Below are 27341 nucleotides of genomic sequence, written 5' to 3' on the forward strand. Positions count from 1 at the left end.
GAATTTACTACTTGAATCAAACTTTTTAATGCACACGAAAAACATTTTATTGTTAGAAACAATACAAATATTTATGGTTATCATATTGCCCTTATGATATTTGCTCTGAATTATGCACAAGAGTTGTCCTAATATAGGTATATCTCCACACTCACCTGTGTGCCCATATAGCTCTGGGTGTCTATAAACTGTTTATTTTATATATTTATTATATATTTATTTTATAAAGAGAGAGAGAAAGAGAGAAAATGTGTGTGTTTATATACACATATATAAATATATATATACACACCATACATATATATGTGTGTATATATATGTAGTGTGTCCATATACTGCTGAATACACTGATATAAATTCAGTTATATTTTCATACAGCATACTTAGCAGCATTGAAAAATCTAGGTTAATGTTTTTATATTTCTAATTATGTATTTTTTTTTACCTGCTGTAAAAGTCTGTTTGTACTACATATTTTGTATTATGCACAGACATACAGATGTGCACACACACACACACACACATGTGTGCACTCCCTCCAACTGTCTAGTCAGCAATTGAATAATTTCATTTCCATACAGCATATGGAGCAATTAATAAGGTTTCTAATATTTTTATATGAAGATTCATCTAAAAATTGTTCATCACTGACAGGTAAAGATCTCAGTGTAAATATACAGTATATGTTGTGCACCAAAAATGTGTTTCAATAACCCAGAAGTGCTCAGCCCCTCTGTGCACACACATCTCTGTCACAGAGGTTTCCATGTACACACTCAGCACAGGTTTAAAAAAAGAGATTTTTTTTTTTACCCAGAGACACGTATAAAAAACAGTGTGGTTTAAAGGTTAAAAAGTTATATTTCCATGTTGTTTTTAAAAGCTAGATTTATATTTTTGAAATTTTTTTCAAAAATACATGAAGTAGATTTTATTATTATGAAGATTAATAATTGCTATGCAGGACACAACATGTGTTTCTTCTAATACACACATTCCCCCTGTCTAGGTGTTTGTGCACATTTATCTTTACATGACACAACTAGAGACATTTAATAATTATATTTTACACTGCCAACTCAACAGCATTTTCTTCATTAATATGCATTTAGAGCTTTTTGTATCTACATTTTAGTGCTACAAAGATTATATTTGCTAGATATTTTATTATGTACAAAATATATTTGTTATAATGCAGAAACACAAAAGACCTTCTTGATTCCCTCTGTGTGTGCTTTTAGCAGCATATATTGTTATATTTTTATATAAAGTACAGAACAGATAATACATAAAACATGCTTTTGGAGATGTTTTATTTTAATTTCCTTTATTACACGATTTTCGCATATGATGAGGTATTTATTAATACACATTTAGATATCCAGAGAAAATTTAAGAAGTATTATTAATACAGCATAGTTAGTAGCATAAATATATTTTAATATGTAAGTATTTAAAATAAACCATCTCCTCTCCACCCCCAGCCCAGGAGACACACCCCAAACACCTTCATGAGGAGCCAAGAGTGTATTTTGGAGTAGTTTTCCAGAGCTTTTGCCACTGTTTTTGCCTAGCACTTTTGTTTTAACCCACCTGCTTTGAGTTCAGGATAAATTTGGTGGATTTGACATTTCCGGGGTCATTCATGGATGAAACGATCCCAGAAAATCTATGATTTAAAAAATAAGATTAAAAAAAAGACTGGACAAGTCTGGTCCCAAGGCATTCCCTTGGTTGGGCATAGCCCCAGCTCTGACTGTTCTGGAGCATTCCACGTTGCTTTGGGGCTGGGTTTGCTGTTCCTTTTTAACTTCTTTTACCCAAGTCCCAGCTTTCATGAAACCTGTGAGAATTTAAAAATCTTTGAGATGCTTTAAATCCTCTATCACCCTTACCCAGCTGCTTAAAAAACATTGAAAATATTATTCCGGAGCCAAAGACACAGCTGTACCCAGGGAAGTCTGGATGGTGAAAAATGAATCTTTGATATTGTATTTAAGAGGAATAAATAGGATTTGTCACTGTGGCTGTGACTGGTGCTTTTCGGCAGCGTATTGGGGGGGGGGGGGTTCTTTAACATGTAATTGTGAAAAACGAGGTTTACCTTTTGGTAAATTTTAAGAAATATGTTTAATAAAAAATTTAAACAATTAGGAGATAAAAAGCAAAGTACGGCCGGTGGAGTGACTTGTCACTCAGCTAAGTCCACACTTTGCTATCTCAGAGACACTCGTTAAATACCCTTTCTATTGCACCAGTTTGTTGAATATTCATTTTTTTCCATAAATTATTTTCCATATTCCAAGAACTGTTTTGCATGGTCCTTCTTTGGGTCTGCCTTTTTAGAGCATTTGTGTTTCTGGGCTGTGTCTTCATTATCACCTCCAGCTCGGGCCTTGGTCCAGACTTTCTTCAGATGGGAGATGCCGATAGTTGGTGTATCAGTAGCAGAGTCTTCTTTACATGTTCACTGGATGTTATCCTGACCAGACAGTTTAAGCAAAATATATCAACTGCTACCACTATGCCTAATTTTCTAAAAGCAGAAATAAAAAACTTATATCCTATATCCTTACCACAACATTATTAATCATATAGCACACGTCTTGCGAAAAGCCAACTTTATAATATATATACATAACATAATCATTCCCTAAATGCAAATGTGAGTGGGGAAGTGGGAGAGACCCACGGTGGGAATGCTGAGAGCGCTTCGAGCCGACACAAGAGGTCACACAAGAGCCGTGAGCGCTTCCCGAGCGCTGGGATCTGCTCCAAAACACCGCCAGCTTTTCCTCTTCAACATCCCCTTTATCCTCCCTCGGGGGTTTCCCCCTCGGTGCGGCTGCTCCAGGTGAGACCCAGTGAAGATCTCGATCCCCGGTGGGCTGGGGACAGGCACAGTGTCACCTCACCAGGGCCACTGCTCTGCCCCATCCCCGTGTCACACACTGGGGGTTGGAAGTGCCCAAGGTGCCCCGGCTGCTCTCTGGAATGGTCAAACACGCTCGGGCTTAAAAGGATGATGATGTTCAATCATTCTGTACATTGACGTGTGGAGTCCTGTTCTGAGGAGGCTGAAATCTGATCTCCTTGTGTTATCTCCTCCCTTGACCCAAACCCTAAGACTCCTCCCCTGCAATACCCTATAAAACCCCACCACGCTGCCCTTGCAGACTTTTCGTCTTCTCCTCTCTCCCCGGGCCGGGGGGAAATAAAAATGGATTCTGGAGCTTAACAAAACAGAGACTTGTTTGGTCTGTTTCCCTGCCGGCGACTGTAACCTCCCTGGGCACGATGATCACCTCTGCCTCACGCTGGAACACTCACGGACCCAATTTTAATTGAAATGTGAGAATTAGCCCCACCTGCAGACGGCACCCAACAGCCAGGTTTCTCCTGGGATGGATGAGGTAATTCGAGGTAATTTATTGTAATCAGGGCTTTAGCCCATCCAATACTCTAACCTGTATCTTGTTCTCTGTTTTCCCTCTCCACCTCTGCAGCCTCCAGACAGGAACATCGCCCCTGGGAGAGGACACAGCCCTCAGCCTGCTCAGCTGTGTCTCAGCCCTGGGGTCACCTTGCAGATGAACTGGTTGCCCCATTCCGAGGTCCCAGTGGCCCTGGAGGAAACATGGCTGGTTAATCAGATGTTCTTCCACCACTGAGTTGGGACTTTTTGTGTTTCCTGGTGTTTTCTACTCGGATTATGAAATACAAATTATGCTGTGCATCCCTGTGCCACCTTGATTTATACCTGCAGGTCAGCATTTAGCACAATTTATTCCATTTCCCAAGGGCTAACATGGCACGGGTGGCTTTGGGAGCACAGGTCGGCCACGAATTTATTGGACAGGTTCTATCACAACAGCTCAGCCAGCCCTGGTGTGCAGCATAGGTGGCAGAAAATTTAAAGGGCTTGTAAATACCGGAGCTGATATGTCCATCATCAAAAGCAGTTAATAGCTCAGTGATTGGCCCATAATTTACCCCACCTCGACCCTAATTGGGGTGGCAGGAATGCAGAGCCCCAGACACAGCGTTCACCTCCGGGGTGCTGTGTGTGCTGATTTGGGGGTAGGGTTAATTTTCTGCCTTAATGCCCCTCCCCTGAAACATGGGATTACAGCTCCTGCTTCCACCTCTCCCTCCTTCTGCACTGACATTAATTTCTCATGTCCCTGTGTCACAGCATCAGCTGGGAAAAGTGTCTGGAGCCTGGAACACCCTGCTGGCTCTTTCAAAAAAGATTGAAAGGACTGAGTTTGTTTAAATCCAGAGGAGAAGCAAGCAAGGGAAGAAGTGATCTCCAGCTACAGAAAACGTGCCTGGAAGGGCTCTTCTCTGAGCTGCTGCAGACAGGACAAGGAGTAACAGGCTTCAAATATAGCAAAGAAAACAGTGCTTGGGCAGCCAGGAAAAAAAAATCAAGAGGGCAGAGGGTGAAACATTGAAATAAACTGCCTGGGAGGATTGTGAAATCCCCATTATTAGAGGCTTTTTAGAACAAGCCTGTCAGGACTGACAGGCAGAGTCCATCCCGCCCGCAGGCAGAGGAGGGGCTAAAAATACCTCACAGTCCTTTCCATCTTGAGTTTCAGTGTTTTAGCAGAAGGCTGATTAAGCTGCTCAGCACCACCATCAGCTTCAAGACAAAAGCCATTTCTGTTCAAACATATTCATATATTAGACACATATTAAAAAAAAAAATAAAATCCATATTCCCCTCCTGGACCAATCCTGAGCTTCCCATGTTCATGGGTTTTGATTAGAGGAGACAGTTGGGTTCCCACAGCAACAATGCTCAATCCTCTAACATTTAAGATGCTACTAAACCCTTGCTGCTTGAAGCCAAAAGTGCCACAGGTTCCCCATGTTCAGTAGGTGTTATGGGACGGCTTTCAGTGTTTCAACATCCAGAATAACAAGTGCTCTCCATCCAAACATCCTGTGGGCTGCTCTGAGTGTCCTGTTGGAGAATGGCTCAGCTGCTGGCTGGATGTGTCACAGGAGCCACATGCCATGTCTGGACACACCTCTGGGCTCCTCCTGGAATCTACCACCACCCACCAGACAGCAGGTGCCTGCTGGAGCTAAACCTCTCATTCACTCAGTCTCTACTAACAGCTTTTCACCTCGGAAAATTTAAGGGAGATTAGCAAAGGCACCTAAAAGATTTGGGCACTGAAATCCACGCCAGCAGGGCCGGGGCTGCTAAGCAACAGAGACATCTGAACAGATCTCTGAGAGCACACGAGCTTCATTAGCCAGTGATGTAACTTATGTTATAAAACTGGCCTCTCTGCCAGCCTTTTGCAACAGGATTTTGGTTCCCCAGCTTATCCCTAGGAGCAAGCACCCTGGTTCTGCAAAGGGAACAAGCAATTACTGCTCCCCACAGACAGAAGGAGGACACCTGGGGTGGAAACCCATTGACAGACACCCAGCTCAGTGTCACCACCATCCACCAAACACCACCCAAATAGGAATCTGAAAACTCTTTTCTCCAAGACCCCTGCTTTCCCTGGGGCTTGGACCTGGAACTTCTCTGTGTGTTCAGCTGGGACAGGTGCTCTCTGCTGAGTTCTCCAGGCAGGCTACAAAGCTCAGGCCAACCCCAAGGCTGAGCAGCCTGGGGTGTTCAGCCTCAGGGCAGTGTTACCACACCACTGCTGCCTGTGCCCCTCGGGCAGTGCTGGGAATGCCAAGGTAAAGGCATCCCAACACTCCCAACAGCCACTAGAGAACATCCCAGGTGTCTCATGTCCATTCCCTTCCCTCAGACAGTGGTTGGTGAGTTTATTCAGATGATTGGTGACCAAAACACTCCCAAGCAGCAGGATGGAGCCTCTGTGCTGGAGCACAGTGGTCCATGGCACAGGTGAGGAAGGGAAGGCAGAAAGCACCCACACCCCGGAGCCAGCTTTGCTGTGCCATCCTGATCACTCTTTTGTCAACTATTTTTAGCTTTGACCTTATGGCACCTATTGACGGGTGAAGGCAATCAGCAGCAGAGCCCAACATCCTGCACTCTTTAAAAATAGCAAAGCATGGAGAAAAGATTTAGTCAAGCACATGATGTGACCATGACAGCCTTGGCCTTCAGGGACATCTCGTGGCTGAACACACCAGACCCAAGTAAAGAATTGTGTAGAGGCTTTGAGCAGGAGAGGCATTTAAGCAAGAAACAAAAACTATGAAAAATGTTAGTATCTTCTCTTTAACTAGCTCACTCCAGCCCCAACAATGTGCATTTTACAGAATATCCTGAGTTGGAAGGGTCCCACAAGGCCACTCAAGACTCCTTGGAAAGGACTTACTTATCCAGAACTGGGAGATGACAACACAATTTCTTACCATAAGCACAAATAACTAAGAGGAAATGTGGGGCAGACAGGATTGGAACAGCAGCCTGCTTTTAAACCTTTTTTTGTTAACAGGAGAAGAAATACTGTCTTTGTGCATTCCTCACTGTTTAATTTAAACCAATACAATTCAAACGAGCACTCTTAGATAAATCCTTAAATGAAGCCCTGCATTTAACAGAATTATTTTTTGATCCACAAGATACTGTGTTATTGAAACATGACTTAAGAATATATCCAGTATTCAAAGTACCTACTGCATCCCAGACATCTGGAAAGGTCCATCTGAAATGTTTGCTATCACTGATTCATTTAGACTCAGCCTACTTGTTGCACTTCTAAAACCTGAGAGGCACAGAAAACACAAAAGCAAGTGCTTTCAAAAACATTTGCCTCAGAAGACAAAGAAATCCCATCTCTGTACTGCAGCAAGCATTACTGGAAAAAGCACTATCCTTACTCCTGAGAGAAATCAGCCTCAAGAGCTGCAATTAGATGGAGGGGGGAAAAAGAAAAGACTAATTGATATGCTTGCTTTTCAGACAAACATTTTTAGTTCAGCTTGTCTATATTTTATACAATGATACTCCTCCAGGGATAGGAACAAGATTATGTATTTTCAATGTTCTAAGCTGAAAAAAAAAAAATCCCAATATATAATGGTCTAGGAAAACTGACCCAGAACAGCAAAAGGGAAAAAGCAAGTTCTAAATATTGACCAAAATTTAGAATTTTCTTTTCCCCATAGTAAAAACTGAATAATTTGGATTTCAGTCTTTCCCACTGTTTTTAAAGCATTGGCTGAACAGGGCTGAGGGTCCTAAGCTTCAACTCAGGATTCCTTTTGTCAGGAGTGGCCACAGTGTCAGTCCCTGACTGCTCTGCCCAAGTGATGAAAGGGGAAAAAAGAACCACCAAGAATACCAGAGTTTCCAAATTGCACCAAATGTTTATTGTTAGTCTAGTACATTCAGTATCATATTGACTAGAATACAGTAATTCAAAATATTTTTGGCGAATTGAAACTTTTTAAAAACCATTTCAAACACTCCAAAAAAGCAAATGCCATGAAAAATTAACTTAAAATTAAAACAAACATACTCAAGCAATAGTTTAACTTTTGACTACAGAAAACCTTTACATGTATTTTAGTGGTTTTAGAAGTACTGCATTTCAACAAAATATATGGACTCACAAAAAGTGGAAAATATTAAAATAGACACAATGTTAAAAAACTGAGGCATCCAGATGTGCAACTGTTGTAGCAGAATCACCTGCCCAGCTGTTCCCTTTGCTCTCTTTTGGGGCAGTTCATGAGTTTGCTATGGTGCTGCCACTTCTCTGATCACCTGCTACCACCACACAGCAATTCTTCAATGTCTTGAATTTAAAGATTGTCCCTCTGGTAAATTCCCTATAGAAATGTAAATATTCTAAAACTTATGACCTTCTGGCAAATCTGAGTGAAACAGGACCTTTAAAACCTCCCTATCTTGCTATTTATTGTTTGCAGACAGGCAATATCCAGAACAAAATCTGAAAAAGGCAACACATTTTGGTTTTTTGTTTTTAAATACTGACATGAAAAACTGAGTAAATTATAAAAAGGATAAGGTCAATCTTAATATAAGACATTCATTACATAATGGTACAGGATACAATTATGGGACAAACAGGATTACAATTACTCTTCTACACTGTTCATTAGAGCACATTTCTACAGTCATGACTTGCTACCACAGCTGGATTTCCTGTACAGTAACAAAGACCAGCTGGACTTTGTGTGAAGTCCCCGGATGACAAGTGACACCCTAGCAAGTTCTCCAAGCTCTGCTCCCCTGCCAGGCTGTGCTTGGGAAAAACCCTGAGCTCCAGGAGCTCAGCAATGCTGCTCCCAGCAGAATCACTCCACCAAAAGCTGGTGGTACCAGTCAGTTTAAGTCCCTCTGTAAATCTAAGCCTCAATGTCTGTCCATGGGCTGGAGAAACAAGTGACACTGGTTTGGATGGAGGATATTCCCCACATGAGCCCCCAGCCTAGGCAGCACAGGAACAACTAGGAACCTGGAGGAGAAAATCACCTCAGCTATTCCTTTCACAGCTCTTTATCACGAATAAAGCCAACTCAAGGTCTGGTTTTAGTGGTACTGTAAATGAGCAGAATGCTGCCTTGTTAGGACTCAGCAGAATCACATTTAGGTTTTAGTTTGTCAAAGTGGTTATTGCAATTACAGCTGCAATAATACAACCTTTGGAAGAGGTACAATGTTCGCTCCTCAGGACAGGATGTGGAATGTAACCATTTCTTGCAAGAGTCTGCAACATGAGTAACTGCATAGATGACAGCTGTGTGTCTTCAGTTCAGTAAATGTACTTTTTAAAGTTTAAAAAAAACACAAAAAAGTTCCTATAAAAGTCACATTATACCAAGATAATGGGTGGTAAAAGTGGATTAGTTGTCTCTGATCCATGTTTAAGAAATGACTCGTGGAAAGGTGATAGAAACCAATTTCAGGTCAAGAGCATCACATTTTCACTATTGCACTGACTTCACCATTTGAATAGCTAATTTAGAAAAATTCACGTAGTTAAAAATTGTAAAATTAAACTAGCATACAAAACTTGTTTGTAAACATCAGGTAGCCAGTTCTTTTAACATGGAATGGACTCTTGGTTTCTGCAGTACAGTATCTTATTTACAGCACTTGCCATGTGATGGGCAATGGCAGGACACAAACATCAGTTCACAGTAATCATGTTCACAGAACTACCAAAGTCAGTGCAGTTTTGCTGTGCAACTTTTTTCCAATTCTCCGGAATTCTTTAAGTCAAATAATACTGTTACAGAGGCCGAGTGCAGATTTTTTTTTTTTTTTTGTATCTATCTATAGATACACAGAGATACACATAAATCTCACAAGTGACGGATGATGTCTGCAGGACTTCTGTAAAGGTACTTCCAGATGGCATAATAATGGACAGCAGCTGCTGTGGCCACGAAGACGTGCCAGATGGCGTGGGCAAAGGGGATCACTCCATCACTCTTGAAGAACACCACACCCAGGCAATAGATCAAACCTCCCCAGGCCACCTCCTGCAGGCCCTCGGTGTTGCTCTGCCAGGGAACAAGGACAGGTCAGGGGTGTGAAGGGGGAAAAGTGTATATATCCATGTATTTATGGATGAAATACAAAGTGTTTTTCTCCCCCCAGGCAAAAGGAGCTGGCTGTGACAGCTCAGAAAATGTTGGGTGGGACAGATGGACAAGTGAGAAATGCAGTGTATTTAGTATATAAACACATTATTGTGCATTTCACAATGTCCCCACAGCACTAGGAAAGTTATACTGGGACAACTCAAGAACTAAAACAAGATTGATGATTTGCTTCACCAGCAGAGCAGACAAACATGGAGACAAAGAAAACCACATTACTCTGTGGAAGTGTGAGTTTAATGCAGCTCCTACCAGCACGACTTTGATACAGCCAGTTAAGGCACTAACTTGAAAATGTGTCAGGTTTATATTAGCAGCAGAGAGGACTAATCAATGTTATTTAAAATGTGTAACTATAAATAAGTTTGGAGTAGGATGCTTTTCAGATGCACTAAGAAACACAGGCTCTCTTTATCTACACAATGCAGCCCAGATTGAGCAAAACAAGGCAGCATTTCACTGAAATGTGAACTATAAATCCAAACTATAACTGATTGTATTTTGTTGCTCTGCAGAGTACATTTATAAGTACAGTGTACTAAAATGAACATCCCTGCAGAGGAAAGAGCTGACCTGGAATTTAAGCTGGTTATAAAAGGCAAGTTTTGTTTGTTTGCACTGTTAATAGTCACATTTCTTACCATGGATGTCACTACCAGAGCAGGAGAAAATCCCATCGCTAAATAGAAAAAGAGTTCAACGATCTTATACCTAAAAAGGAAGGATTTGAGACATTTAAGGAGGTGTAGAAAAGGATGAACATATCCTTCAACAGCAAAAAAGAACATTTTAAACTATGTGTTGGTATGGGGTCATTACTCTAGTCAAAAAGCTTTTCATGCAGATAACCAGTGTTTTATGACAAAATTAAAACTAGTGTTTATCTCTGCATTGTACAGCTGCAGGCAATACCTTGTCTAAATACTGCCTAGATTCCTTCACTTGCAGGAGGTACCAGTGAGATTAAAGCACTGAGACAACTTAAACTTTCTTATTTGATGACAACCTTGGTAGCTCATCTCCGAAACAAAAAAAAGTTTGGTCTTGTTCTCTGAGGATAATTTTCAGTTTGAAGTTAAATGCAAAGAATAATTCTTACTTTTCATGATAGAGAAATACATAGAGGGTTCCTCCAGCAGCCATCAGCCAGATAAACCATCTCATGTGAGATGCCAGAGGCCCCAGCTCACGGAGATTTAACCTGGAGGCACAAAGATCCCAAGAGACAAAAAGTGATGAGTGAACAGACCACAGTGACACAAGGGCAGCAGGGATTAATAAAAACAAATAAATACTCAGAGCTTTACCTACAGAATGATAGGGGAACAAACACTGGGACATTCTATCCACAGACAGGCAGAAGGTGTTTGCATTGATGGGTGGAAAGCACAAACTGAGGTATGTGGAACAGACAAACTACTTTATGATGTTTTCTAGCATCACTTTCTGTTCAGCAAGGCCCAGGATTACAATTACATTACAATGTCACAACACAGAATGTGGTCAATTGCATCCAAGAAGGCATCTATAGATTTTGGAAAGCTGCAATTACCAACTGTTTACTTTGGACAAGCATTGACTCTGCAGCTGCAGTCCCCATTTCTTACCATGGTGCATAGGATGCTGCAATGAAGACATAGATCATCATTCTGTCACACATGTGAAAGCAATGCTCCATTGTCCTAGGGAGAGACAGACAGAACGGGTCACCATGACACATTTTGAAAAGATTTTTGCATCATCTCACTTTCCTGACATGCTCTGGAATTACTTTTGGGAAAACACCATCACCTCCATCCCTCTTAAAACCATGTGGAGGAATTGAGACACATAAGAGTTGAGAACTTCATCAGTCCTCTCCCCTTCTCCACCCCACCTTGCACCCCTGTCACATCAACTCTGCCTAACCCAGACACTGTTACTACTTAGTAACTACTGGCTAAATCCAGTTTATGGCCCAGAATTATTTAGGGGTCTTACAAGAGAAAAAATAAAATAAAAATAATAAATCACATGTCAGTTTTGCTATTGCTGCCTTGGTCCTAAGGAGGTTTCCTGCTGGGCATTGGCAAAAGCTGTGTTCCTCAAAGCACTGGAGCATGCCATAGTCCCAGACACTACCTTTATATCTGCAATGGGATATTATCCATCACTTATGGATATGTTTTTTCATATATATTATGTTCTTCCCATTCTGCTTCTGGATAAAGAGCCACTAGGGCCTACGAAAACACATCTTCTTTGTGACAAGGCAGCAGACATTCAAGTTCATTGGTACCTGAGCTTGGCTCACTATTTCTTCAAAAAAATCAAGGGTGTTTTTATAATGATTCAGTAAAAGTACCGCTCCAACCTCCTGCAAAATTGCTTTTGACTGAGAAACACAATGAGGGAAACATCAGGAGGAAGTGAAAGGTTTTCCCCTGCTACCTTAGGTGACTCTTTTTCCAGGAGACAATGTGGAAGACGGTGGAGACAATGAAGAGGGCGCAGAGCCCCACGCCGTACATCCATGCCGTGATCTTCTCCCAGCGGTCATCCGACAGCCGGTGCAGGAGGGCACTGCCCACGATGGCAGGAACAATGAGGAACTGCCAACACAAAAGGCCATTGTCAGATCCCTGCCCTGGTGCCACCCACAGAGCAGCACCAGCAGGCAGAGAGCTCAGCCCCAGCCAGAGAGAGTTTTGTCATTTCGTTTTGAGTTGACGCATCAGCACCAGAAATTCAGTGATGTCTCAAGCGTGGGTTAGACCTGGTTTTGGTAAATTTCTCCTCCCATGGTACCAGGGGAGGTTACTGTTGGAGTCAGGGCATCACTCTGGGTGCCCTGGGAAAGTCACAGACCTTAGCAGAGAGGCCTGGAACCCGAAAAAGAGGGTCTGGGATCTGGCCAGGGGGGTTTGCCTGGCAGAGAGCTTAAAAAGACACAGGCTTTGATTTTGGTCCATGTGAAAAACATCCAACACAGAGAAGAATTGCAAGTCACAAATATGTAACAGATAGTAGTGTAGTTATCACCAGGTAGAAGATTTTGTAGTTTTGGGATTTTTAGAATGTAGATGCAAGGGGACAAGATGGAGATTTTAGGGTGGTGCCCTGAGTTCTTCTCCCTTGGCATCCATCTTCTGCAGTGATGTGGGCACAAGGTAGTTTGACAGGACTGGGGCAAAGTATAAATGGCCTTGTTAGTACAGGTGATAGGCATTGGTATGAAATGGTAAATAATAACCATGTAGTTATCTGAATAAAAGGAGAGTGACCTCCCATCACAGGGGGAGTCACATCGTGTCCGAGCTGCTGTGAACATCTTGGCCAGACACAGAGAATTGTAAGATAAGAATTAATAAACAACACGAGAAACCAAGAAAACCAAGACCTTGAGACTCCACGTAATTCTTGCACTGAGCACAGACTCAGACTCAAATCCTTCAGAGGTCAGGAGGGAAAAACACTCCCACAAGCCCACCAGAACCACCAGCCTTGGAATCTCGGGTCAGAAAGAAACCTAAAAACCTGAGAGGTTACCAACTCCTCTAGCCTTGACAGCAAATTCTTTTGTCTAATGCTGTACATATTAGCAGTGGTTTCATTTTCACATTCTGCCTCATGTTTTAAAACCATGTTGATCTTACTCTAGGCTTGAATTTAAGCTGCCTCTTGTGCACAGACAGAGCACATGACAGATCAAAATAGACTTTAATCCCAAATGATAAAACCAAAGCATTTATCAAAGTGCAGTTGCAGGAATTAAGGAATAGTTTTCCAGAACTTGGGTTTAAGCTATCATAAATTAGCTGCAAACTTCTCTCATGAATAGATTTTTAATGCAAAAAGATGTTCTAATGCAGTGCATCCAACTCTGTTTTCCTTCCCACCTCCCTCTCAAGCATCTTTAATTCACTTCTTCCAAAACAGGCCCCGTTCAAACATCATGATAAAATTACCACACTTGCATGAAGCATCAAAAAACTGGCTGCAGGCTTCACACACATTTAAAACTACACTCCCTTCCAGAATAAAATACGTGATATACTTCTCTCTCCTGCAGGAAAAGGCAAATAGAAAAGGGAAGGAAGGAGAAAATAACCCAAAAAAGCCTATAAAACACACTATGTCCAACAAGTATTTAGAGAGCTCACTGACTCAGACACTTCTACCCATCTCCTTCCACTCCCAACTCAGCCTTCTAAGTTACCAACACTGCACAAATTCCCTCCCAGGCCCTACAGCCTGTCTAAGATGCTAATTTGTTCCCTTGAATTGCAAATAAGCTGCTTAGGTTAAATTCTTGGTAATTTAACCCAAGTCTCATATGTTAAACAATAAAGCCAGGAACAAGCAATGTTTAAACAAATCTGGCCCCTTTGCATTACAGGTTTGATAGCTCAGACTGCAAAGTTCTGGTCAAGGCTGAGCTGTCTGTCCTTTATGTAATTACAGACTAGAGGAAATTGAGGTTCTGCTGAGTGCAGAGGATCCACAGCAAACTGAATGGATCTGAGAAGCAGCTGGTTGAGCCAGAGAATAACAACAAAAAACAAGTAGCTTTTCCTTCTGGCTTTGAAGCATATCAGCTGTTACTTCATTACTATTAAATTTCCTTATGTTTTGCAAAATTTAGTATATTTGTGCCAGAAACTGTAGAGACACAGAAATAAAAAAATAGAGCATTGATACACTCACAGCATTGGGACTAGAGGTGAAAACACTCCCTGAGCCTTATAATGAAACTATGGAAGCTGACTTGGGGCACTTTAAGGCCAGAAATAGTTTGCCAGCCTGGCTTCTCATTTATCACCAACCCTAAGTTTCCATGCACACATCCTGGAGATCCCCCAAACCCAGGGCAGGTTGAAATGTGTCACTCTCCAGGAGAGCAGTCACTCCTGCTTTCCACACATGACACACAGTGTGAATCAAGTGTGGCTGAAGCCCCTGGGACAGGCAGGAACTGATGAGATGTGACAGCTGGTTCATTTCAGTTTTTGCAGGGGACAGGAGGATAAGCAGCCCCAGAAATGGTGGCGTAGCCATGGCTCTGAGCTGTACAGTCCCACTGGATCTGCATTCCTCACTTTCCTTCACAATTTTCAGTGCAAATTTCAGTTTTGACTAACCTTGACAAAGAAGTGAAACGTTTCAGAGAGATTAAGTACCCATAAATACCAGGTAAAATAGCAAATTCCTACTAATTCCCTCTAATAGCCTAGGTATGAGCTTCTCAGGGACTCTGACAGAGACAACTTCATAGGAAAACAGCCTCTTTGGGCTTTAAATTTAGATGTTACACAGAATAACCTGCCTTTCTTACAGAGACCCCAGCTTTCTACTAATCTTAAATAAATACTCCACAAGCTAAGCTGTGACATGGCATGCTCAAATGGGCAAAGACAAAGTTCATGTCAATCACTTTTTGTCAGTAATTATTGTGTACATAGTGATATGGTTAAAACAAAGAAGCAATTCTCTTATCACCTCTTTGTTTGCACCTTCAGAATCAAGAGTACAGCACGTGAATGAAGACCTCTAATCCCTTTTTTGCCTTGTCCTGCTTTAAAGAACAATTCTACATCTCACAGGGAACAGCACTGTATTCCATGAGAAGGACTGATTGTTTTTTCTAAGTGTTCTTTTTGGAACCATTTTCCTCTCTGTCCCTGATAGGCACCATGGGAACAGTCAGACAAAACAAGAGATGTTTTATTACTCTTTTTTTTTTTGGCCAAAAATAGTTAGATTAAATACAAAATCCAGACATGATACCCTGCTGCTCCAGCCAACTGGATGGAAGTTCTTTAGATGGCAATGCCACACCAGATAATATATGGTACAGCGAGCTTTACCCATCTTACAAAAGAAATACAAAGCTTTAGTTCATTTTAAAAAAAGCAGATTTTCCAATGTTCATTTGAGAAAGTTACTTGCACAAGAATTGCATTTTAATCTCCAGTTTTCAGAATGGAAAAGCCACTAATCAGCTCCTTTTAAAGGAGGGGAATTTACCAAAAAAGGAGTCAGAGAATCAGAACTAACAGAATGAATGGGATTTTGCTGTGTCATTTTACAGCATGACAAAGCATTACTTAGTTGCCAATATTCCTTGGAAAAAAAAAATCCAGCTACAAGTCACAAAATCTTGGCTTATCTCATCATAGACTGCAAGTCTTCCAAGTGAATATCATCAAACCCAGTAACTTAATGTACTCTGAGCAAACCCAGAACTGCGATGTGCAAATTTACTAATTTTAGCACCTTGATTAATCCTGGCTGCATCAGAAGTGGGGGCTGGAAAGGAGATCTGCAGAACAAGAGAGAAGGCAACAGTTTCCTAAGCTTTCTAGAGAAATGCCAGAACAAAATGAGAGAATGATGTTAAAAGCTCTTTGCAATAAGGAGAAAGGTAAAGGATTAAAACATGTTTATTTACATCTACAGGTGGCAATCTTTCCCAATAGATTTCAGCACAACCTCTGTGGGGTGTATTCTGGGTAACCAACTACCACAAACTCTGCTGTCACAAGGAGCAAAAAGCCTTAAGGCACAAGGAAAGAGGCTGACACAACAAGCTGAGAACCTGATCAGGGTCACTTCAGGGAAATTACACTCTCTAGTTACCAACTTACAGCAAAATATCCAGTACCTTCCACCTGCCTGGGGTTGTTTAGGACACTGTTCCACTGGTCAGGATTTTACCCGTATTTTTTCTCTATTTCTCCACATAATCCCTGCCATGGAAAGGATTAAAAACCTGCTGGAAGTTTAGCTTTTGTATGTAACAAAATGAAGTTATTCTCCTTGCACATCATGCAGGCAGCAGCAATGCCCTTTGATGTACAAGCCACTGCAGCAGAGCGTGGTCTTACTGCTGCAATCTCATGAGCCTCTCCCTGGGAGGGCAACACTAAGGGCACAAAAGTGGTCCTTTCTGGAAGGGAAGGCAACAGGAAGAGCAATAAAGCTGCCAGCCCTGCCACGAAAAAAAAATGTGACAAAGGGAGCCATGAAGGGCTGTACCCATCTCCAGCTGCTGCTCCAGGAGTGCACTCTTGTTACCATCTCTCCCAGCTTTTCCATTTTCCTCGAGACCAATAACACGGAGTGGGAGGCCCACATGCAACACAGAGAGAGCAAGGAAACTGCTTATACCACTCAGTGGGAATGGAGACATTTTCATCAGAAGAGCCCTTCTGAAATTTTGATGATCTCTCTTTCCATACTCAAATGGCCTCCTAAATGCTCCAAGTCTCATTTTTTAAATATTTATACTACTTCTGTTTTTCCATGCACTTCACCAACCCAACCTGAAATACACACTATAAATTTTAAGAAGAGTGACTCGTTTTAAGGCAGTTGGAAGAAACATTAAAGCAAGCCATGCCTAAATTCGGAACTTTAAACACAACAGGGTCTACCTTTTGTCTGATAAACCTTACATACACCAGAAAGTTCCATGATGAAAAAGCCATCTTACCCCTCCAATTCTCACAACCCCTGCTTTTCTCATGCACCATTTCCTTCCTGTTCCTCTGAACACAGAGAACAGTTTTTTCTGTTTTCAACTATTCTGCTGCCATTCCTGTCTCACAGTGGCTGAAGGCAAGTCAATGCTTCATTTAAAGCTAAAAACACCCCAAAGCAAGACATTTAAAACAGCCTTACAAGTAAGAAATTTGAAGATACCTTATCATGCCACACAAAGCTACCTTTTAAGTATTGTACAAAAAAAAACGTACCTGGGATTCTATAACCTTCTTTATCCTTATTTTTTGTTGCTTGTTTGTTTTTTTTATTATGCAGCTGCCATAAACTGATTCCTCTGTATTTTTGAGTCCAAAACCAGATGGGATACCTACTGAGAAGTACAGCCACACTCGAAGTAGAAGCTGACTGTTTCCTGAATTATGAATAAAAGTTTGGAATAAAAATATATTGGAGAACCATTGTTTAATTTTGTTTTGTAAAATCATCGATGTCTAATTGAAAACTTGCACTGTAATCTAGAAGCAAAGACTCAGTCATTTGACCATCTAACACTTAGTAAGTCTGCAACAAAAAGGAGATGAAAACATCCCCCTGAGCTTTTTCTGTGCTTTCCCAGCTTAGACTCCCATTTCGAGACTTCAAATGTCGATCAAAAATTATTGTACATTTATTTTAACAGTTCATCATAGGTTTTAGCAGGTAGTTTGCTCAGAAAGTAAATAGCTCCACCACAAACTGCAGCCTACCAGAAAACACTGATCCACCTTGGCTGTCACCTCCTGCTACCAGGCAGGAGTAAAACATACCTGTTTTTCAACTAGGTGAAAGCTGAATTTGCTAAGGAGCACAGCAACATCTGCCAGATATTTTGAAATCTAACCTTTTGGCCAGAGCAAACAAGATTTGCACAAGGATTATGAGATAAACTACATATTTGTGCTAACTAACATATTTGTGCTAACTAACAGAATGTTGCTTCATTCCCTAGGCAAATAAGCATATATTTACATAATGCTGTACATGAGACCCTTGGCTTAAGAACACAGAAACTTCAGTCTACTTTATGTCTATATGCAAAACCAAGGTGATTCTGTTTTTACCAGGACCACTGCATGTTGGTTTACCAGCTGCATGTTGGTTATTTCTGAAATACACACAAGAGATCCTTAAGAATAGATCTCCTTCTAGAACTGAAGACTCCTGGGCACTACTTCGAGCTTTCAGATCTGCAGCTCACTCAGACACTCTGGAGATAAGAGACTGAGGACAAAGTCAAACATACTTCAGATGTTTGGAGTTGAGGGATTGAGGAGACGCACAAGCTGCTGTTATAAAAGGGCAAATGCTATCTTAAAAAGCAAACAAACACATTTTTAAGTCCTTTTTGAAGTGCCAGACAGCAAGTTAAACTTCCTAATTACTAAAAGGAAAAAAAAAAATCAAAGGGGACTGCTTTTGTTATTCTTTATGTGAATACCATATATTCAAATCTAGAGTAAGTCCTTACATTACAAAAGTAAGGAAAGACATGAAATTTCAGCAGGGCTGTCAGCATTATTGAGGCTTCTTGCAAACTGGAAGATTTCTTGAAGAGTCAGTAGGTATCAGAATCAAAACATTCTAGACTGTCATATCCACAGACAGCCTGATGAAGCCTTCCCATTTCTCACATGGATATCTCTTTCTTATACTTCCAGTTTACAATTTGCACAATACCTCAGCACAGATGGGGGAAATCCACCTTGAGGGCTAACTAGAAGTGGCCTATACCCCCTTTACTGTAGGCATCCTTTGACTAGAACAGAGAGAAAATACTAAGAAAAGACCTTAACACTGGTGAAGAGGAATCTTATGAAGTATCTGGAGCTCCAAGAGATTCAGAACATTACCAAACATTCTACTTTTCTGGACTGTTACAGTTAACGCTTATACGCACAAAACCAGAGAGACTGTAGATACGAACACAGTGAGGCAAAGGTAAGCATTTAGCAATCCAAACCCACAAAAATGTATTAAAACATCTGGTTAAAAAAAAATAGGAAAAGCCAGAAGTGTACTTACTGCATGTGTGTAACAGTTAGCAGCATGTTCATAGCAAGTGGGTTTGTAGCGGCTGTTGGCCGGAGCTGGGTGGTTCATGAACCTGTTGAATAATTAAGACGTACTTTTAGGAAAGTTACTAAAACATCTCTCTGAGTGTCATGAAGGAAATGAAGGAATACTTCCAAGCTAGTAGTGTTAAGAATTATAAGTACAGACATGTTCAAAGTAACTGATTTAAATTGCAAGTTCTCCCAAGTAAAGTCTCTTACCAGACACACATGTTAAATTAATTCCTGTGACTTTTTGGTGCAAAAGATGGTTATCTTTAATCAAGAGTTCACACAGAACAGTCAAATTCCCTCTTTTCTGACAGTTTGGTCAGATGAAGAATGAACTATCTCCTATTTAAATTACATAGCAAGAACTCAAATTATTCTTGAAATATGGAGTTCATCACAGCTGTCAGGGGTTACTCTTCTCACAAGAAGTTCTTGAAACTACAGCAATATTCCAGTTTGGAACACTTGAACACTGACTTTGTGACTCCTATAGCAAGCAATATTTGGGTTTGGAGCATGAAGTGGCTCTTCTTTTCCAGCCTTGTGTCTGTAACCAAGATCCAAATATCCCCTGCACCAGGATGATGAAAGGAGACTCTAATGTCAATCCCAAAGAGGAAACATTTTGAGAGGTTTGCCACAGACATTCCACCCTTTTCTCTAAGAATTTTCAAACATTCCAACAAACAAACAATCACACCAAATGCAGTCCATGCAAGCTGAACAGAATATGATGAAACCTGAGAAAGTTTCAGAAGAACTTGCCAATGCAAACGTTTCATTTAAGTGTATTAAAAAACCCAAACACTTGAGCTGTTTCTGTGAAACTCAACAATTTAAATCTGTGTCAGAACACCTGTAAAAGACAGCACACACCTACATGCAACAGTCAAATGAAAGCTTTGAACTTCTCCAGCTCCAGACTGTTATCCCAGCACTGCCGACTCTCCTATAGAAGTGAATATCTTTCACCATTAATTCCAGTTTAATTCAGGCTGTTCTAAAACTACGCACTGACAATTAGTCAGGTGTCCAAGAAGCCAGGAACAGATTCACAAGAAATATAGAAAATGTCTGTATGCTCAGAAATGAGAGCAGCTTTGTTATCTAGATTTACACAAAAAGCTTGTTAGACAAATTTTGCTTCTTCCCCATGTCCTCCCTGGTTTAAATCAAAATTAGTCCTATTTTTAGATATAATCCATCTATAAAATATTGGCCAACCTCAAACCAGGAAAAAACAAACAACTAAAGTCCCACCTAAGTCTTACAGTTGGCATAAGCAGTTTCAGATTCTTGGGATATTTCACTTGGTTTTCTTGACTGATTTATTAAGTGACTTGTAAACCATTTTCTTCTAAACTGATAAATGAAAATGTAGCAGCATTGGGAAAACACCACCATATCATGATCCCTCCCTAAACAGTAGCAATTTCAAGGAACAGTTCGTTGCTACTAATACAAAGGCTAAGAAAATGTGGATTTAATTTACAGACACAGAACATAAATGGTTGTTAGCAAAACAATAACCTTGCAGGAGTTAATATATGGTTAAAAATGGTAATTCTTTTGTCTGTGACAAATGGTGCCTTGCTCTCCTCTCCAAGAAGACAATGACACTGCCATCACAAAGGCTTGCAGAATATTTGGAAAAATACTTTTTTCCCAGTGCTTGTATGTCTTCAACAGCTGCTGAACACCATCTCGGCATCCTCTAAAGATGGAACATTCACTTTGCTCAGTTCTGCTTCCAAGTTAGGAAAATGTTTAAAAATAAAAGCATCTGTTGGCTCAGCAAGTGGCCAGGCTTGGACCGCCCTTGCCCAACTCCATAAATTCAAAGTCATGGGAAACTTTTCACTTATCAAATCTACAGTATTATTGCATTTCTCTGTGGTGGTACCTTGGAAGCCTCACAAGAAATAATAATAATAAAAAAAAGTTAAACAAACTCAAACCAAAAGGAATAAGCTTATACCCTGCAGGAGCTTTATAATTCCTGTTGGTCCAAATTTCCATATATGATACTATTAGCATATAAAAATCTATAAATAATTGACGCTCCTAGTGGGAGCTTCTATTGTCTAACAATAGACTAATTTTACCTTGTTTTCCTTTTTTCAGTAGGAAATACACTGCACTTTCCTAAAGCAATCACACTGGATCTAAGAGTAATGTTAGATTTTAGAATTATGAAAAAACACTTTAGAAATTAGGATTTATTATTGTCACTAATTTAAAGACATTTATTAGCTGCAGAACAGAACACAAAGACAATAACAAATCTATCCTTGCTCTGTTACCGACGCAGAGTTGGGTTTTTTTCTGTTTTGTTTGTGGCAGCACAGGAATGATGCAAATATTCTGCACCAGAGCTCCAGCAGAACTTGAGCATTAGCAACACCTCACCCATCCCCTGCACCTCAGCGTTTATACCAACATCATCAACACCACCAGTGTGTTTTGGCAGGAGGGGAAGCATTCAGCTTTACCTCTGCCTTGCAGAAATAGGTCTCACAATGCCCCAGCACCAACTCTGCCGCATGTTTGATGGACCTGCACCTCTCCCTTCTGAGAGGGATTGCCTTCAACAGGCTGCAGACCCTGATGCCAAACACAGGAAAGCATTTGCTCTGGTCACTACTCACAGGCAACCATCTTAGTAAAGCCAAGTTTCAGTTATTCCCCCCTGCCTTTTGATAATTAACTATTTATGAACATTATCAGGAACAACTTCAGAGGGAGGATCATTAACGAGGCGGTTGAAAGGGCAATAATGTTAGCCAGTGCTTCTCTGAAGTTCATTTCATTTCCAGCTTGGCAGTTTAGTTTAATGTCTTAAGAAACAGACGTGAATTTAGAAAATAGCTGCTCTGTTATATTACTGATGTGCTCATCAAAACCAGGAAAATTATTTTAACACACACTGTTGAAATCAGTCACATACTCCTGCAGTTATAGACATGTATGACATTGCAACACAAAAGCAGAAAATTCATTCACATTCTAGAGGCAAAACAGCTCTGCTCTTTCTTGAAGATATATAAAGAAGCAAATAAACCCCATGCCACCACCAACAATGGATGCTTCTTGTTTCCTGCTTTGTGAATACTCAAACACAGGGACATTGTTCTTCCTCCTATCTACAGGTCACGTTTGCCTCTTCTGGAAAAGATAATTGTGGGAATTATAATCTCACCTTCCTAATAGGGGAAGCTCAGTAAAGAGCATTCAGATGCTGTTTACTCCTAGACAAAGGCTCTCTACAACACAGCCATTAAGGTAATTATCAAATGCAGGGCAGGCTGATAAAGTCCCACTGAACTGGACTACAATTTACAGGAAATGTCTTTAATTGAAGCCTTTTTGATCCTCTAATGTATTCTTTAATAGTAAATCTTGTGAAGCCAGAGTCATTTAATCAGAGGATATGAAGCACATTTCACAAGGATGCATAAATACTTCTCCACTTAAGATACTGACAATCCAAGAGATCAAAGATAAAATATTAATGCCTTCAATACCAGAATAAGAAATTTCTGAAATGAAGAGACTAAGAACTGCTTGCAGGCAGCCAGGAGAGCAGAATGCTTTCACACTGAACTGAGCTGTGAGTTCCTTCTCACAATCTAAATTCTCAATGCTCAGGATCTGCACAAGGCCATGGAAGTGCAGGATTCAGAATTTCACAGCACACAAACAACTTTTGATGAATATATACCCACTATAAGCAGGAAAAAGGTATTGAGCGAGATATACAGCAATTTAAAACAAGAGGGAAGAAACTAATACCCCCTCACTGATACTGCTTGATCTTTGATCTTGAAATGTTTCAAATATTTTAAATATTAAACATACAGACTGATCCATCCTTTGTGACAGACCCTAATCTCAAGCTCCTATTCATTTCCAAGGAACAGATGCTGTATTCACACAGAGATCCCAGAAGTAAGAGAAGATAGTACTTGGGAGACAAAGCAGAAGGAAAATCCAAGGGTTCTTAATGCTTTGTCTTTGTATGCAAAGCCAGCTTAGAAAAATAAATTCCAAATCCATTGCACATATCTGTATGGCATTTGTCTGGCATCACAGCAAGCTTACACCCCGAACTGCAGAAGGGAAATCAAATCCTGCCTTATTGATGACTCCCATCCACTGAATGAATTACTGTTTTAAGCACAAAGAAAAATGTCAGTAAAAATAGCAAGCACTGATAATGGTCTCAAAGATCTGGATTTTTTTAGTCTTTTCAGGAAGTATATTTCCTTTATTCAGCTCAAAAGACCTCATACTTCCTTTTACCAGCTTAAAAAGCACATTCCCTCATTTTGTGCCTTCCTTTCTTTGTGCTTTCCAGCAGCAGGAGAAGCCATTTAGACCTAATAAACCACAAATAACAGCATATGAGAAATTGCAACAAGGTGGGCGTAACTCCACAAAACCAGCAGTAGCATACACCAAAGGGGGTTAAAAATTGCTTCATTATCTAAATATATGCTTCAATATCTAGGATGTTATCTAGGCTCTTTGTTTTCAAGAGGAAAACAAAAAAAAAATTACAAGCAGGTCAAAACAGATCTGCACTACATTTTCCTGATGACCATTTAGATTAGATTTTGGAGAGAAACTAAAGGGATTTATAAAAAGCTTGCTTGCTTTGACCAAACTGGCTGATATTTCCTCTTTACAAATCCATTCAGCTAAAAGTAGATCCATATTCCTCTGCACTAGGCACCTTCCTTCCTGGATTTGAAAATATCTAGCTGCTGTTTGTAACTGTTCACATAATCTTTACTAACATTGAACATCTGAGGCACAGAAATAATTCAGATCAGTTGCAGAAGCAGTTCCCTTATTTGGAAATATCAGTGAAATCACAAGCAGTGTAAAGGTTCACGTACTCACAGAATGATACTAAAGATAAAAGGAAACCTGCAATACTCTGAGAATCCACAAACAACTCTGCTATCATACATAGATTGGGTCATGGAAAAAAAGTGTCTGTGCATCCCACTGACCTCCTCAAAGCCTCCCCAGCCTTCTGCCAAGTACATAAAGCAGCAATTGAAGCAAAGAGTGGGCAGCAATCACAAGTCACCCAGGTGCTGCAGCACATCTGAACCCAGGGGCAAAGGGACCAAGCCAGCCAAGGTGTGGGCTAGCACAGAAACCACGGCCAACCACATTTTTATTCTTCTGTTTCAGTTTTACTTCCCTTTTAATACTTAGGTTTCAGTTTCTGGAGCAAGGTGGTGAAAGGAGAGCAGGGCAGCCCTGCAGCAGGTAGGGAAGGCACTGTGACACTGGCCTCACCCAGGAGATGATGGGCTGTCCATCAACAGCTCCAGGCCGGGCACCTGGGCTCTGGGCAATGGAAAGCCCACAGATGTTTATCCAACAACCGCGATTGTAGTTACTCAATCGACCTCCCCTGAACACCAGCAGCACCTTCAGCTGAATGAGAGCTGATTTTTAAGCCGAAAAAGGATAGATTTAGATCGGATCCTAGAAAGAAATTCTTCTTTGTGCGGGTGCTGAGGCCCTGTCACAGAGAAGCTGCGGCCGTCCCATCCCTGGAAGGGTCCAGGGCCAGTCTGGACAGGGCTTGGAGCGAGGTCCAGCGCAAGGTATCCCGGTCCATGGCAGGAGGTGGAATGAGATTAGTTTCAAGGTGCCTCCACCCCAGAGCATTGTGTGGTTCTGTGATGCTCAAGGCGCCCGCGGAGGTGACAGAACAAGGATCTCCACGGCCCCGCTCAAAGGGCCACACGGCGCTGCCCCAGCCCGGTCCCGGAGCCACAGGTCGGGCCCCGCGATGCGCGGCGGTGACACACGGCCGGATGCGCGAACCTTCACCCATTTCACAGCGGAGATGAACAAACAAACACACACACAAACAAAAGACCCTCCTCGCCCCCACCCACTCGCATCCCTCAGCGCCTCGCTGCCCTCCCCGACCGGCACCGGCGAGAAAACCGCGGCTCCCCTAGCACCCCTCCCATCCCGTGGGGACGGGCTGGGGCGGGAAGGGCGATCCCATCCCCGGCGGGGGTCGCGGCGAGCTCACCTCCGGAACCGCTCCTGGAGCCGCCGCATGGGTCCGGGGCGGGGGGTCGGGCCAGGGGGCTGCGGGCGGCTCCGGGGGCGGGTCGGGCCGGGCTCTGGGCCTGCATTGGCGACCGAGCGGCCACGGCGCGCAGGACGGCGGGCGCCGGGCGGGCTGAGCGCGGAACCGGGCGGGCGGCGGCCGCTTTAACCGGCCCTGGCTCCGCGCAACCCCCGCCCCGGCCCGCCCACCGCGGCCCGGCCCCGCCGCCCGAGCGCGGGAGGCGGGCCGGAGCGGGGAGCCGCGGCATCGCTCCCTGCCGGATGGGGCCGGGAGGCTGGGCTGAGGGGGGAACGGGGGAGCGGCGGGATGGGAGCGGGAATGGGGCTGGAAGGGAGCCCCGGGATGGCAGCGGGAGCCGCGGCCTGGCTCCTGAGGGCGGCCCGGCCGAGCTGGGGTTCCGGGAAGAAGGGATGGCTGTGGCCGCGGCGGTGCCGGGCTGGCGGTGCCCGGGGTTGGCGGTTCCCGGGGCCCGGCGGTGCCCGGGGCGTGGCGGTGCCCGGGGCTGGCGGTGCCCGGGGCGCGGCGGTGCCCGGGGCTGGCGGTGCCCAGGCCCGGCTGCAACTCGTCCCGCAGCCCCTCAGGGGATGGAGCAGCACCGCGGGGCTCTCGGGGACAGCGGTTCAATCGCCATTATCTCAGCCCGTTCATCAGAGAGGAGGTCCTCTTCCCAGTGTGGGAGCTGTAGGAGCCTTTGTGCGGCGGTTCGGCACAGGCTGACCCGGGTGACTTCACCCGCCGGCCCATGGGCCTATCCCGGCGGGGCAAAGGAGAGCACAGCAAAGCCGTGGCTTTGCTGTCACATAAACCTGCACATGGGATCGTTTACTTTGCTCCAAATCGAGGTTACGGTGGCCAGACTGCTGATGATAAACTGGCTGGCAGAGTTTCCCCATCTCTACACCCTAATGTTATCTACTCAAACCTAACTTTGCTAAGCAAGGGTTATTTCACTAAGTGAAGGGACTGTGTCACCTGTATCTGTAAGGTGAACGTGCTGTTGTTGCTTTGTACAGTACAAATAAGGGCATGAATTAGGAGAATATTAAGTTCTATTCATGCTATTCTTCTAATGTAATATCTTGTTTACAGTGGGATTTTGAACGGTTCCAGCCCTCAACAAAAGCGGTTAATAGAGGCACACCAAAGCAAACCACGGGTTTAGACAAATAAACCATACCCAGTGTCAACATCTTTCATAGTAGGGCTGAGACAGATGGGATCTGCTGGCAGCTGTGCCACAGTTTGTAAATCATCTCCCAAGCTCAACGTGTCAGCTCAGCCAGGTAACCACCTCCAGCACAGGGAAGTGTGAGCGTCACAGCTTGGCTGCATGTCAGGCTCAGTCTGACTGTTCATGGCTCTCAGTCCCATTTACCAACTGTTCCCTGGTGCCAGCAGTGAGCAAAGGATTAGGTGGTTACAGTTTTGTAAACTGCTGTGGCAAGACTTGCCCCTCAGTTTATGTAGGTCCAGTAAAGAATAAGCTCTTCTGATACAAATCGCAAATTTTGTTCTCCAACAGGGGCTTGCTTGCTGCTATGATGGGTGAGGGTGGGCCAGAAGACTTCTGCCGACAGCTGCTCAGCTTTTCTGAAAGAGAAGGGCAGAGCTTGATGCTGGAAAGGAGAACTCCTGAAATGCAGAGCCAAGCTAGTTCCCTGAGAAATACTCCCATTAATCTCAGTGAAGTATCACTGTTAATATGTTGGTACAATCTGTCATCTGATTTAACAGTGTCACTGGTAATAAAGTTTCATATTGCCTGTGTTATCTGTTAATCCAAAAGGAGCAAAGTTTGAGGACACTGCTGAAGAGCCCAGACGTGCACACAGCTGCATTTCAACAGCTCAAGTGCCAGCAATATCCAACATCCTGGCTTTATAGTGAGGTAGGGCTTATGATGCATCTGCCTTCCTGTTCAGTACCACACACCCATCCTTGTATTCCTCTGCAACTCCTCCAGTAATTTGCACTTTCGGGCTGTAGAAATGTTCTGGGACGTATGATGTGTGCACCATGACTGGAAGGCTGGCTGCTTTGTGGCTCTGGCAAAAAGCTGGGCT

General features: G+C 42.6%; 1 protein-coding gene across 1 annotated transcript; it reads right to left on the reverse strand.

Annotated features, from left to right (window-relative positions):
- Nucleotides 1–7305: 7305 nt before the first annotated feature.
- Nucleotides 7306–25311, reverse strand: MMD (monocyte to macrophage differentiation associated). The gene is made up of 7 exons (XM_083874395.1): nucleotides 25237–25311; nucleotides 19129–19210; nucleotides 12013–12173; nucleotides 11190–11264; nucleotides 10682–10783; nucleotides 10224–10293; nucleotides 7306–9483 (listed from the first exon to the last, which is right to left on the reverse strand). The coding sequence occupies exons 1-7, from the start codon at nucleotides 25263–25265 to the stop codon at nucleotides 9283–9285; spliced, it is 720 nt and encodes a 239-aa protein (XP_083730521.1). The 5' UTR covers nucleotides 25266–25311; the 3' UTR covers nucleotides 7306–9282.
- Nucleotides 25312–27341: the final 2030 nt, after the last annotated feature.

Source organism: Zosterops lateralis (assembly GCF_965231275.1).
Source record: "Zosterops lateralis genome assembly, chromosome: 18".
NCBI classification, from domain to species: Eukaryota; Metazoa; Chordata; class Aves; order Passeriformes; family Zosteropidae; genus Zosterops; species Zosterops lateralis.

Excerpts from the sequence above, each read along its gene's own strand:
- MMD (XM_083874395.1), bottom strand. The coding sequence starts at position 25,265 with ATGCGGCGGCTCCAGGAGCGGTTCCGGAG. Across the intron at positions 12,174-19,128 it reads CTAACTGTTACACACATGCA|TTCCTCATTGTTCCTGCCAT; the intron begins GTAAGTACACTT and ends TTGTGTTGGCAG. Across the intron at positions 10,784-11,189 it reads GCAGCATCCTATGCACCATG|GTTAAATCTCCGTGAGCTGG; the intron begins GTAAGAAATGGG and ends TTGTGCCTCCAG.